At 34.1% G+C, this 12,062-nt stretch overlaps 1 protein-coding gene across 1 annotated transcript in view; it reads right to left on the bottom strand.

Annotated features, from left to right (window-relative positions):
• The window catches only part of LOC109831167 (NADP-dependent malic enzyme-like), a 14,145-nt gene extending 3,092 nt beyond the window's left edge, over positions 1–11,053 (bottom strand). Inside the window, exons 1-2 of the mRNA XM_020398506.1 lie at positions 11,018–11,053; positions 10,846–10,925 (exon numbers count right to left, since the gene is read on the bottom strand). Coding sequence (XP_020254095.1) covers positions 10,846–10,925; positions 11,018–11,053 — 116 coding nt within the window. The remainder of the gene's footprint in view (positions 1–10,845; positions 10,926–11,017) is intronic.

The raw sequence follows: 12,062 nt of genomic DNA, 5'->3' as shown, positions 1-12,062 counted from the left end.
GTCATCAGAAAGCTCCTCAATCATTAAATCAGATGCATTTGAATCAGACTCACACTCTCCCTCTTGTTGGTCACTAGATATTCCTTGAATGAAATTCACTTCCATGGGTTCATCAAATGGATCACTAGGATGTCTCCCTAAGTTGAAGATATTGAGGTCAACAGTCATATTCCCAAAAGATAGTTTCATCTGACCGGTTCTACAGTTTATCAAAGCATTTGAGGTGGCTAAGAACGGTCTTCCTAGAATGACGGGGATTTGACTTTTGAGATTGGAAACGGGCTGCGTTTCCAAGACAATAAAATCAACAGGGAAAATGAACTCTCCAACTTTGATCAGAACATCCTCTACCTCTCCTTTGGGAATTTTTACAGATCTATCAGCTAACTGTAGAGTGCATCTTGTAGGTTTAAGTTCTCCTACACCTAGCTGTTGATAGACCGAATAAGGAAGGAGGTTGACACTGGCTCCTAAGTCTAGAAGTGCCTTATCAATGTGAGTGTTACCTATGACGCATGGAATTGTGGGACAACCAGGATCCTTATATTTTAACGGCATTGGTTTCGAAAAGATTTCACTGAGGTTGGCAGCTAAGAAGACTTTCTTGGGAACATTGGTGGTTCTTTTCTTAGTGCATAAGTCCTTCAAGAACTTTGCATAAGAAGGGATTTGTTCGATTGCATCTAGAAGAGGGATGTTAATCTTGACCTGTTTGAATGTTTCTAGGATTTTCTCAACCTGCGGGGAGTTTTTCCTAGGTTTGAGTCTATCTGGAAAGGGGGCAACGGGCCTATACCTATCTAGATCAGGCTCAATCTCAAGTTCAGCATTTTGGTCATCAGAAGGAATTAATTCATCGGAAGGAGTGTTTTGAATGGGAGAAGGGGTTTGATCCGGTGGCATTCTAACCTGATTGTCTATTTGTTTTCCTGATCTCAGAGTGTGAATTGCATTCAGTTGAGCTGGGTTGTTGGAACTGGATCCAGTGTCTTTAGGGTTTGCAACAGGTTGACTTGGAAATTTTCCTTTTTCTCTCTCACTCACGGCAGCGGCTAGTTGCCCAAGTTGGGTTTCTAACCGGGCTATGGCTTGTGTGTTCGAGTTGAGCACTTGGCCGGTGGTTTGCATGAATGAATTTAGAGTGGTGGATGATTGGGTCAACATGTTGGTAGTTTGTGTAGAAGCTTTGATCATAGCTTCTAAACCCTTTTCTAAGACACTCAAACGTTTGTCATGATCAGAATTTGAAGGATTTGTATGCTGGTGAGGATGAGGATGTTGGTTTGGAAAAGGTGGGTTAGAAAAATTGTTCGGTGCGTTGAATGGGACAGCGTTTCCCCTAGGGAATTGTTGGTTCGACGCAGGAATGAAGTTTTGGTTTCCATGAGAATTTCCTTGGTTCCAAGCAAAATTGGGATGATTTCTCCAACCTGGATTGTAGGTTGGAGAAAATGGATCATTTCTAGGGCGCTGGAATGCAGCGTTCATCTGTTCTAAAGCATGGTTGTTTCCTAGAAGAGGACATTCCTCTGAAACGTGGGTAGGAGACTGACAGTTATGACATCCCGGGGCAGAAATATGATTGATTTGAGCCGGAGCTCGTTCCTTAACTTCTAAGGCTTCTAACCTCCGCATAATCGTCGCCATCTTCGCTTCAGACGCAATGTTTGACTCCAGGGAAAGACCACTAGACTTAGATTGGGAAACAGATGAAACTCTGTCATCACAGTTTTCCCACTTCATTGTTTTCTCGGATAGACTCTCTAGGAATTCCCAAGCTTTATCGGCGTTTTTTCTCATAAAATCTCCCTGACACATCGATTCTAAAGATGTTTTTGAAGAATAGTCCAATCTTTCATATATGACTTGGCACAATCGCCATTTTTCTAGACCGTGATGAGGACATTGGATTAAAAGATCTTTAAATCGGTCAAAGTATTTCCAGAATGGCTCTCCTGGGATAATTTTGAAATTCTGAATGTTGTTCCTAAGCTTTACCGTTTTGTGAATAAGGAAAAATTTCTTGAGAAAAACGGTGACAAATTCCTCCCAAGTTGAGATGGAATTTATCGGTAAGCTGTACAGCCATTTTTTAGCTTTGTCCTTAAGAGCAAATGGAATAAATCTGAGCTTAATTGCATCTTCGGTTAATTCTCTCATTTTAATCATAATACATACTTCCTCAAATTCCGAGATAAATATATATATGCATCTTCTGTTTCATTACCTAGGAGTTTGGGAAGCATGTTTATAAAATGCGGTCTAAGCTCGAAATTTGCTCCATTTACTTTGGGGAGTCTTATGCAAGATGGAATTACATTTCTGGTGGGGTAACACATATCCTGAAGAACTGGTTGATTTGCCATTTCTTGGATTGGTTCAACTCGGATTAAGCGATGAAAATTATCCCGAACCTAAATTTGCATACACCAAAACAAATTTTTTTTAAGGAAAGAAAGAAAATTAGTTTTTTTTTAAAGGAAGAAAGAAAGAAAATTAGTTTTTTTTTAAGGAAAGAAAGAAAGATAGTTTTTTTTTCTTTTAAGGAAAGAAAGAAAATTAGTTTTTTTTTTATAAAGGAAAGAAGAAAGAAAATTAGTTTTTTTTTTTAATATGAGAAGATAAAGAAAAAGAAAAATCCTAACTAAAACAAATCAAGGCAATCACTTTTCAATCAACTCTAACTCTAGGGTTTAGCCTAACTCCACTAGACCAGCTCCTAACCAAAAATTCCTACAGTGAAAAGATCAAAGTTTTACCCAGATAGTTAGCCAGGTAAGGATAGTACTAGAGGGTGATCAAAGATCAATTAAGTACATCTTTCCTTGCGGAGCGCTTTACGCAACCCCTAAACATTACCTTAGACACTAACTATTCTGAGAAAACTTAAACCGTTCACTTAAGGATTTCTTGTTCCTTATTGAGCTCGAATCCTTAGGGGCCAACGTCTAATGAGTTTTAGAAGGCTTGGATTTGTGAAGTGAGGAATTAGTGATTTGTGGGCTAAGGAAAAGGTAATGAAATCCCTTACCTTATCTTGATTGGGGTTTTGCCCTTAAGAATGTTTTAAGTGTGTGCCAAATCAAGTGCTACAATCACTTTGGTGAATTCCTACACTATATGAAATGCAACCCTAGAAATTAAAAGCGACTAAAAAGGATGATAAAAAGAAAATCTTTTTTTTTAATTATGGTCAACAACAAGCAAATGTGAGAAGATGATTCATGTTTGAATTTATTATCTTGTTAGTTAATGTCCAAGTGAAAGATGAATTTTATTATGGTCAACAAAAATAAAATCTTTTTTTTTTAAATCCTAATTGTCTCTAATTGTGAAGCTAGCTAAAGAGGGTGGAATTGAAAACTAGAAAGAAGACTTACCCGAAAGCAATGCTCCAAATTCTTGATCTTCAATCCAAGATTTTCAAGCTCCAAGCGGTTCCTTCACAAGAAAAATACACAAGTTAAAGAATCAAGTTAATAAAATCCTATTTTAGCACCTTCCCCGGCAAGCCAAAAACTTGATGAGGCATAATTATGTACCAAAATTGTAAGTGCACAATTTATCAAGTTATAGTATAAAAAGATATTGATCCCACGAGGAAGGTGATTTTAAGAGATTTTATCAAGTTATAGTATAAAAAGATATTGATCCCACGAGGAAGGTGATTTTAAGAGATTATTAGAAATGATTCTTATGTTTTGTGCATGACAATTAGGAATAAAGAATAAGTGTGATTGTGATGAGTGGTTGTTTTGATTTATGTGCAAGAGATAATAAATTGAATTTTAGAGGAAAGAATGAAGAATTAAAGAATAAATGAAATCACAATGCAAGAAAGATGAATGAATAAAATCAAGAAATAAAACAAGAATGAAAAGAAAATTTAAGAAAGTTAAGATGGAGGATTCAAAAGAGGTAAGAAATCTAGAATATAATCCACTAACTAATTTCAATTACAAAATACAAACTATTCTCTTTTTATCATATTTCAACTTAGATTTATTAAGTATAGATTATCAAACCATTTAAGGAAAGTGTAACCTATCAAATTATCATCTAAGTTAAAATTACTATTCATGATAAGAACAACAACATGATAATAATCCTAGAATTCATAAGCATAACCTATCAAACCATTTAAGATAAGCATAGATTATCAAATTCTTCTTCTACCGATTAGTTCTCTAGTTGATTATCCTAAACATGAACATTTTAAGTGCAAGAGAATAATTCATACAATATAAAGGAAATTAGACTAGTTTCATATAATTCTAAACTTCCTACAAGAATTAAATTCACATCTTTAAGAAATAAAAACAAGAAAAAGAAGACTAATTACAAAATTAAAAAGAAAAGAAAAATCTAAACTATGAACAAGAAATAAATCTAATTACAAAGAAAATAAAAATCTAAACTACAAAATAAATTGCAGAAATTAAATGCAAGAAAAATAAATCTACTCTACAAATTAAAGTGCAAAAAGAAAATAAAAAAAAAGACAAGAAAGTAAATCTATACTACAAGCATGAATTTAAATCTAACTAATAAGCAATAATAAAGAAATTACTAAAAAGAAATAAAAGAGAAAAGAAATGCAAACCTTCAAATTGCTCTTCATCTCCATCCTCATCATTCAACAAGAGGAGAAAGAACAAATTTAAAGAGGAAAAATTATTATTATTAATTGCAACTAAAGTTACAGTTTTTGAAGGCCTTCTCAATTAAGAGTAGCCCTCCTCTCCAAAATGAGTTTACAAAATTTTCACACCTCTAACCCCTCACTCTCTACCCCTATTTATAGTAAACATCAGTGAATGAGAGCCATTGGATTGAAATCTTATCCAAAAATAACAAATTTTAGCCTTAGATTCGTAACAAACTGCCCAGCATATCGATGCAGGCATTGATACAGGCATCGATGCAGGCATCGATACAGGCATCGATGCAGGCATCGATGTCGGTATCGATGCAGGCATCGATGCCGCCATCGATGCAGGCATCGATGCCTGCCCTTCTCCTTTTGCTGTCCGCAGCTTCTTCTTATTGTTTGCTTTTGGGCTTTGGACATTGGGCTTTTCGTGGACTCTTGGGCTTGGGCTTTGATTCATCTCTTCATTAAATACTTGAAAGAATTCATTGGGCTTCATGGCTTCATTTCTTCATTAAATTATGGGCTTTTTGTTGAGAGATGAGGGTTTTGAGATTTATTCTTCATTAACCTGCAATTAAAGATAAACACAATTATTAGTAGTATATTTATTCATATAAAATAGATAATAAGGGTATAAAATTATAATAAAATGTGATTATCAGCCATCAAATTCCTCATCAAAACATTCCAGTTCCCAACCTCATCCTAATCTCGACTCGACGCCCTCTGCGCTCTCTTCAACCTCTCGATCTCCGCCGCCAACATCCCTCTCCTCGTCCAATCGGAGCTCGCCCCTCACCTTTTAGCCGTGATCGGCGACATGAGCTTGACGAATCGGATCCTCGCCGTCCTCTCGAATCTCGTGTCGACGTCAGAAGGCCAAAGGGCGGTCACCGGGTCCAACGATGGTGTCTTGATCCTGATCGACGTATTGAACTGGATCGACTCGCCGGGCTACCAAGAGAAGGCGATGTATGTTCTGATGATGATCGCCTACAGATCCGAGACGGACCGAAACACTATGATGAGCCTCGGGATAAAGTCGGCGCTTTTGGAGCCGGTGCTCATGGGTTTCGCTTTGGCTCAGAAGAGGGCATCAGGGATTCTTGAGATTCTGATGATGGAGAAATGTTCTAATGATCCGCGAATCTAATAGGAGTTAGTTGGGTTTTGTGTGCATTTGTGGAATGCGGAATTTTCACTCGACGTTAAAAACTAATGGGGTCAATCAAATGCACGGGACTAGCAGTCCCGTGCATTTCAATTCTTAGCCGATCTACACGGGACTAGCAGTCCCGTGTAGTTCGAAAATGACCTCCGCTGCAAAACCGACCCATTTCTTCTGAAAAGGGTCGGTTTTGTAGATTAAAAAACAAAGGGGTCGATTTTGCTATATAAAAATGAAAAAAGGGTGCTTTTAAAAATTTGTCCAAGTATATATATAGAGAAACCAAAACCATATCTCTAGCCTACTTCCTAATTAGAATAAGATTTAAACTCCCAATCATGATGGAACCCAAACTCTTAATCATGATAGATCCCTAACCTTATCTAATTCTCATAAAATTATACAAAGAATTAAAAACTCTATCCTAACTTGGAGTTTGAGTAGATACCCAACATACACCATGCATTAGCTACTTCCTAACAACATTTCAATTGTTATCTAGTGCTACTTCCATTGCTTCCCAAAATGAGCAAAACAAACAAAAAAATGGTAATTCTCATACTTCTAACTTCGTAATTTTAGAAGTTACTTTTTTTTATCTACTTCTTACTTTCAGTACTCTTTGTCTGAAAGCACCTAATGCCACTAGGAAAGAACCCTAGAGGGGGGTGAATATGGTTTATGCTAATCTAGTCCGATTTTATGTTAAATTAAAACTTATTAACAAATTATCCTAGCAAATAAGATATGAACAATATATATGCAAGGATAATAAACCAAGGGCAATATGAACACAAACAAGATAGTGGGAATATAAACAATAAGCAATAGACAAAGACGATATAAGATATGAACACAAAAATAAGTGCGCTAATGCAATCACAAACAAACGATATGATAACGAAGTTCGGTCCCCACGACCTACGTCTCCGCTCCTCACCTCGAGGAGATCTCCACTATCACAACCGGGTTTTCTACGCTCATCCAAATAACGTTTACACCTCACACACGGTTTTCTAGTTCACCAAAAACTTTATAATCACTCACAATGTAAACACACTAACTACCACCTCAAGTGTTGGTCTCTAGCCTGTGTCTTCCTCAAGTGTTAGGAATTACAACCCATCTCTAGGCATTACTACCTACACCACTCCTCTTGGGACGACCCCGTCTCTCATCGCACACTCCTCTTGGTGTACTAGAGTAATACAAAGTGAACCTCACAATAATAGCTCACAACAAATGATTGTTCTCTAAACAAGGCGAGAACTCAATTAAGCACAACTCAAAGTTACAATCTCTCACAACCCAAATTATACTATGTATGTAAATTCTTAAAACTCAAGTGGGTGTGTGTAACAATGAGACTCAATAAATCAAAATCAAACTAAACTTAATATAAACTCTAGCTTAGAAAAATGATAATCAAATAATTATATATAAATGTAAAGCTAGATTGAGTTTAGAAAACTTCTCCAATAAATGACAAGAGGGAGAGAGAGAGAAGAGTGAATGCTCAAACACCAAAGGATGATCTTCTCTTTGCTCTTGTGAAAATTGCTTCACAAACTAAACTTGAAACAAACACTAAAACAAACTTATACACCATTTAAACTTATTTAAAAACTTTCTTGATTAGTTTTTAGTCTAAGGTATGTGGGGTATTTATAGAGACCCCAAACCACAAGAAAAACAAAGCAAAAATACCAAAAACCCAAAACTAGAACAGACTGGAAAAAAAACTAGCCATTACAGTATTAGTCGACTAACGGCTTTCATCAGTCGACTGACGGCTTTCATCAGTCGACTGATGAGCTGACAGTTAGAGGCATTTTCCAGCTCATCAGTCGACTGACGACATTTATCAGTCGATTGATGAATCATCAGTCGACTGGTCGGTCGACCAAAATAAAATAGAAACTTTTACTGATTCCAGGCATATTCTTCATTCGACACATCAGTCGACTAATGTCATCAGTCGACTTACCAGTCAATTGATAACAGGTTATCAGCCTGAATCAAATAGTAAAATTAATTTTTGAAGTACCTATAAAATAGCAAATAAATTCCAAAAAATATAAAACTTTAGGAAATGTTTATAAACATATTAATGAATATGTTACAAAAAGAATTTTTGGAATTGCACTTCATATTTGTGAAAACTCATCATTTTTTCAAAACTAGTTCAAAACATGAAAATACAAAACACATGTTTTTGATATTTTAGCTAAACCATGTTTTGAAACTTTATAAACTGATTTTATAGACTTAGATTTGATAAAAGATACAAACTATTGTTGTTAAGTCTATAAACCAAAAACTCAATATTATGCAAAAATAAAGTTTTGCACAATATGCATTTTATAAAAGGATAAATATGAAACATGAAAGTGCATATGAATATAACTATTGTTTCATATCTACAAAGCTAAACCAAAATTTAACAATAAGTATGAAATATGTAATTTCATATTTATATAAACATGAAAACCAAAACATGTATGTATATATATAATATTATAATTATAATATATATATATATACTATACGTACTCTCAAGTAGTATACGTACGTATATAATAGGTAGTATATAAGTATATATTGATAGAACTGCATGTACTGTTATATAGTATACTATATAGTATATATATAGTGTATAGGAATTTTTATACTATAATTATAGAGTCAACGTAGGTATATATAAGATATGTATATATCGGTATATAATATATGATATATGTGGTATAGTGTATATAGTATATATTATATATATGTAGTATAATTATAATATATTATATGTACTTATATGAGCTATATATATGGTATATAGTATATAAAGGTATCATATATTGTATATTATATCATTATTATAATGTATGGTTTAGACCTATATAGATGACTTACAATTAATATTTATGTAGATAATTATAGGTATAGTGAATATATGATATTATTATGTTATATATTATATATATTTATATATATGTACAGTATAATAATTTTTTTTTTTTTTTTTTTCGAAAATTTATATTATATTAAATTATCATATAAAACCAAAACGTGTATGTGTGTATATAATATTGAGCTTAAAGTATCTAACACAAATAATATAAACCTAAAACTAAATTACCCAAGTAATCTTGATCTTCGATGTAGCTCAACTTGGTACACTTGCGGATGAAGCTTGAACTTGGATATTCAACTTGAATTTCATTGCTTTATTTTACTATTCCGCCAACCTCCATTGGATATGATCGTGAAAGCTCGATTCCATCCATCCTCCAACATGTTGTTTGCCTAGAATAGATACAAAACACAAACACTAGACAAACAACATTAAATGTAAATTATTTGTAAATCATCATTAAAACAACAGGACCCAACATTGTCATCCAAACGGGCCCTAAGCGCTACATCAGCAATGTCGGAAGTAGATGAAATGATATTTCCAAAAAAATAGTCTTTTTTTGAGAAGTAGCATTTAATCTATTCACTTCAATTACTTTCTAGTTTCTTCTGTGCAAACAAATATGCCCTAATATTGTTAGATGCACATAAGTAGGTGTGCAAATGATATGACTCAAATATGAACTCACAATATCCATATTCGCTTATCAATCATGAATACATATACATATACATATATGTTTAGGTAAGAAAAACTCATATCTATATCCGTTAAAATCCGATACAAAAATACATGCAGATACAAAAAAGGTATGAGAAAACCATTATGATATTGGAAACAATATAACTCATATGATAGAAGAGAGTTCATTACTATGTTTGTTATTTTTTTGATATGGGTATGTTTGTTACGTCTATATTAAGATTAAATCTAGTGATCATCAAAATTAATCTCAACCCATCAATCTAATGAAGATTAAAATAATTGTAACTATACGACCAAAAGCATGTATTCAGATAAATTCGAATAGATCCGGATTATTACGGAGAAATTTTCAAACTAGACTATTTGAAACTTTATTAGCTAAAATTAACCTGATGCAAAAATATTTACAAAAATTGACCCAGTATCGGCCATGTTGGTAGCTTGGCCAAAAACTGAGTCAATTTTAGAATAATGTCATTATCTAATTAGTCGATATTAACAACCCTGACTAATTAGGACCTAGATTCTAAATAGTTGGGGTTGACAATCCAGACTATTTTGAACTGTATTTTTAAGCAAGTTCAAAATAGTTAGGGTTGATAACCCCGGCTATTTTACAGAGTCCTTCACACCCTAAGATAAATTTTGACTCAAATTTTTTTTAAGTGTTAAAAATAGTCGGGGTTAACAAATCCGACTAGTTTGCGAAGATCTTTATACACAACCAAATTTTGACTCAAAATTTTTTCTAAGTGTTAAAAATAGTCATGGTTGACAACCTCGACTATCTTGCAGAGACCTTCACACCCACAACCAAATTTTGACTCAAAATTTTCTAAGTGTTAAAAATAGTTGGGTTGACAACCCAACTATTTTGCAGAGAACTTGGATTTTTTGCCCTTGATATTGAGAAATTTTCGTGCTACATTATATTTAGTCCAAACCAATTCGATAAAAACACACACATACCAACTCATATAATGAAAAAATATATAATATTGACTAAATGAACAATCACACATGATGAAATAAACAACCACTAACAACAAAACAACAATCTCAATGTACATACGATTTCATGACAAAAATAAAAAGTACTTGTCACCCAATTCAACAACTAGAAAGAACTCCTTTCTTTCCTTCCCTCTCCTTTTCCTTTCCTTCTTCTTACTCATCTCCATTTCCCTTCAACATGAGCTTGGATAATCTCATCGTTCGGTTGTATGTGAAGTTGGAAATGCATGACATTCTCCTCTAGTCGAACTCGCTATGAAAGTCGGGCATCATCATGTGCACGACTTGAGCCCACCCTAGTATGTCCTCACAACCATCAATGCTCGTAAACTAAGACTCCTTTTTTATGTCCATCATGATTTGTGTAGCTGACTGAATCTTCCTTATAGTGCATACGATGTATTCCTTGCTCCTTGCTCGGTAGTCGATCTTAAGGTATCATGTGCAATAGAAGTCACCTCATTGAGTTCTTCTACCTACAAAATAATAATTGGAAGGAAATTATTAGCAAATTAATTATGAAAAAAATAATAATTACAAAATAAGTGTAGATTTTGTATCTACTTACCAACATTCTCTCAATTGGACTCCTCAGCATGTACATGGAAGATGCTTTGTTCTTCTTAAATATCCATTGGAGAGTAATCCTCCAATACCAACATATATACACATCTAGGTTGGCACGTCACCTCTCTCTATCACTATAGCACCCTCTCTCCCTCAAAGCTCAATCCTCAATGTACGATTGGTGAATTATCTACCAATTTTCATGATGTGCTCCCTTTTATGGATATTGCTCTATTCCTTCTATAAGATCTAGAATGTATTGTTTTAATCCAAATTGTCAAAGCCCATCATCAGACATGTGCATCTCGACAATCTCAAAGTATATGATCGGGACACTGGCAAGCCATATACCTTCATCATCTGTGTAAATATCTGGTAGTGAAGCTAAAACTTATTTGTAGGGAATCCACTTGGCCTATAAAAAACATTACATAAATTTTACATAACAGTAACATTTGATATATTACTTGATTATTATTAGATATTATGATTTTATACTTGTTTATTCTTCATTTGATCAAGTTCATTTCAGTAAAAAATTTTGTGACCTTTGAGGACCTTTTCCAATATATGGATATATTCTATCTATTTGATATATAAAAGTTTAGTATAGATTGAAATAAATATTAGAAATTACATAAAATTATAAACTCATATACATGCATCCTAATGGTATCTAACCATCAAGAACTCGGGTCTCCTTCGAATCTAGTAGTCCAATATGTCATTGTTCTCATGACCATATTTGCAACAAAGTGATGCAGCCTTCGAATTCCTTATTTTGCATGAATGCCACTTTTATCATCTCCCTATTGAGATAGGTTAGCATTACACTCCCCCATGATAATTCTCCACACTCCTCAAGATTCTCAAGAAGTGGCAACCATCTAACGTGCACTGAATCCTTAGTTGAATCTAGAAATAGAATAGTGTCTATCATATGTATTATATTTGCCCAAGCATATGTATTGATGATCTCATTTGTGCCCTTCATCTGTACATTCATGTAGTTCTGACGTAGCCACTCTAGCTTAATCTTGCGACCC

Source organism: Asparagus officinalis, chromosome 2 (genome assembly GCF_001876935.1).
Source record: "Asparagus officinalis chromosome 2, Aspof.V1, whole genome shotgun sequence".
NCBI classification, from domain to species: Eukaryota; Viridiplantae; Streptophyta; class Magnoliopsida; order Asparagales; family Asparagaceae; genus Asparagus; species Asparagus officinalis.
The sequence above is the reverse complement of the archived record's forward strand: the minus strand, read 5'-3'. Positions and strand labels throughout refer to the sequence as shown.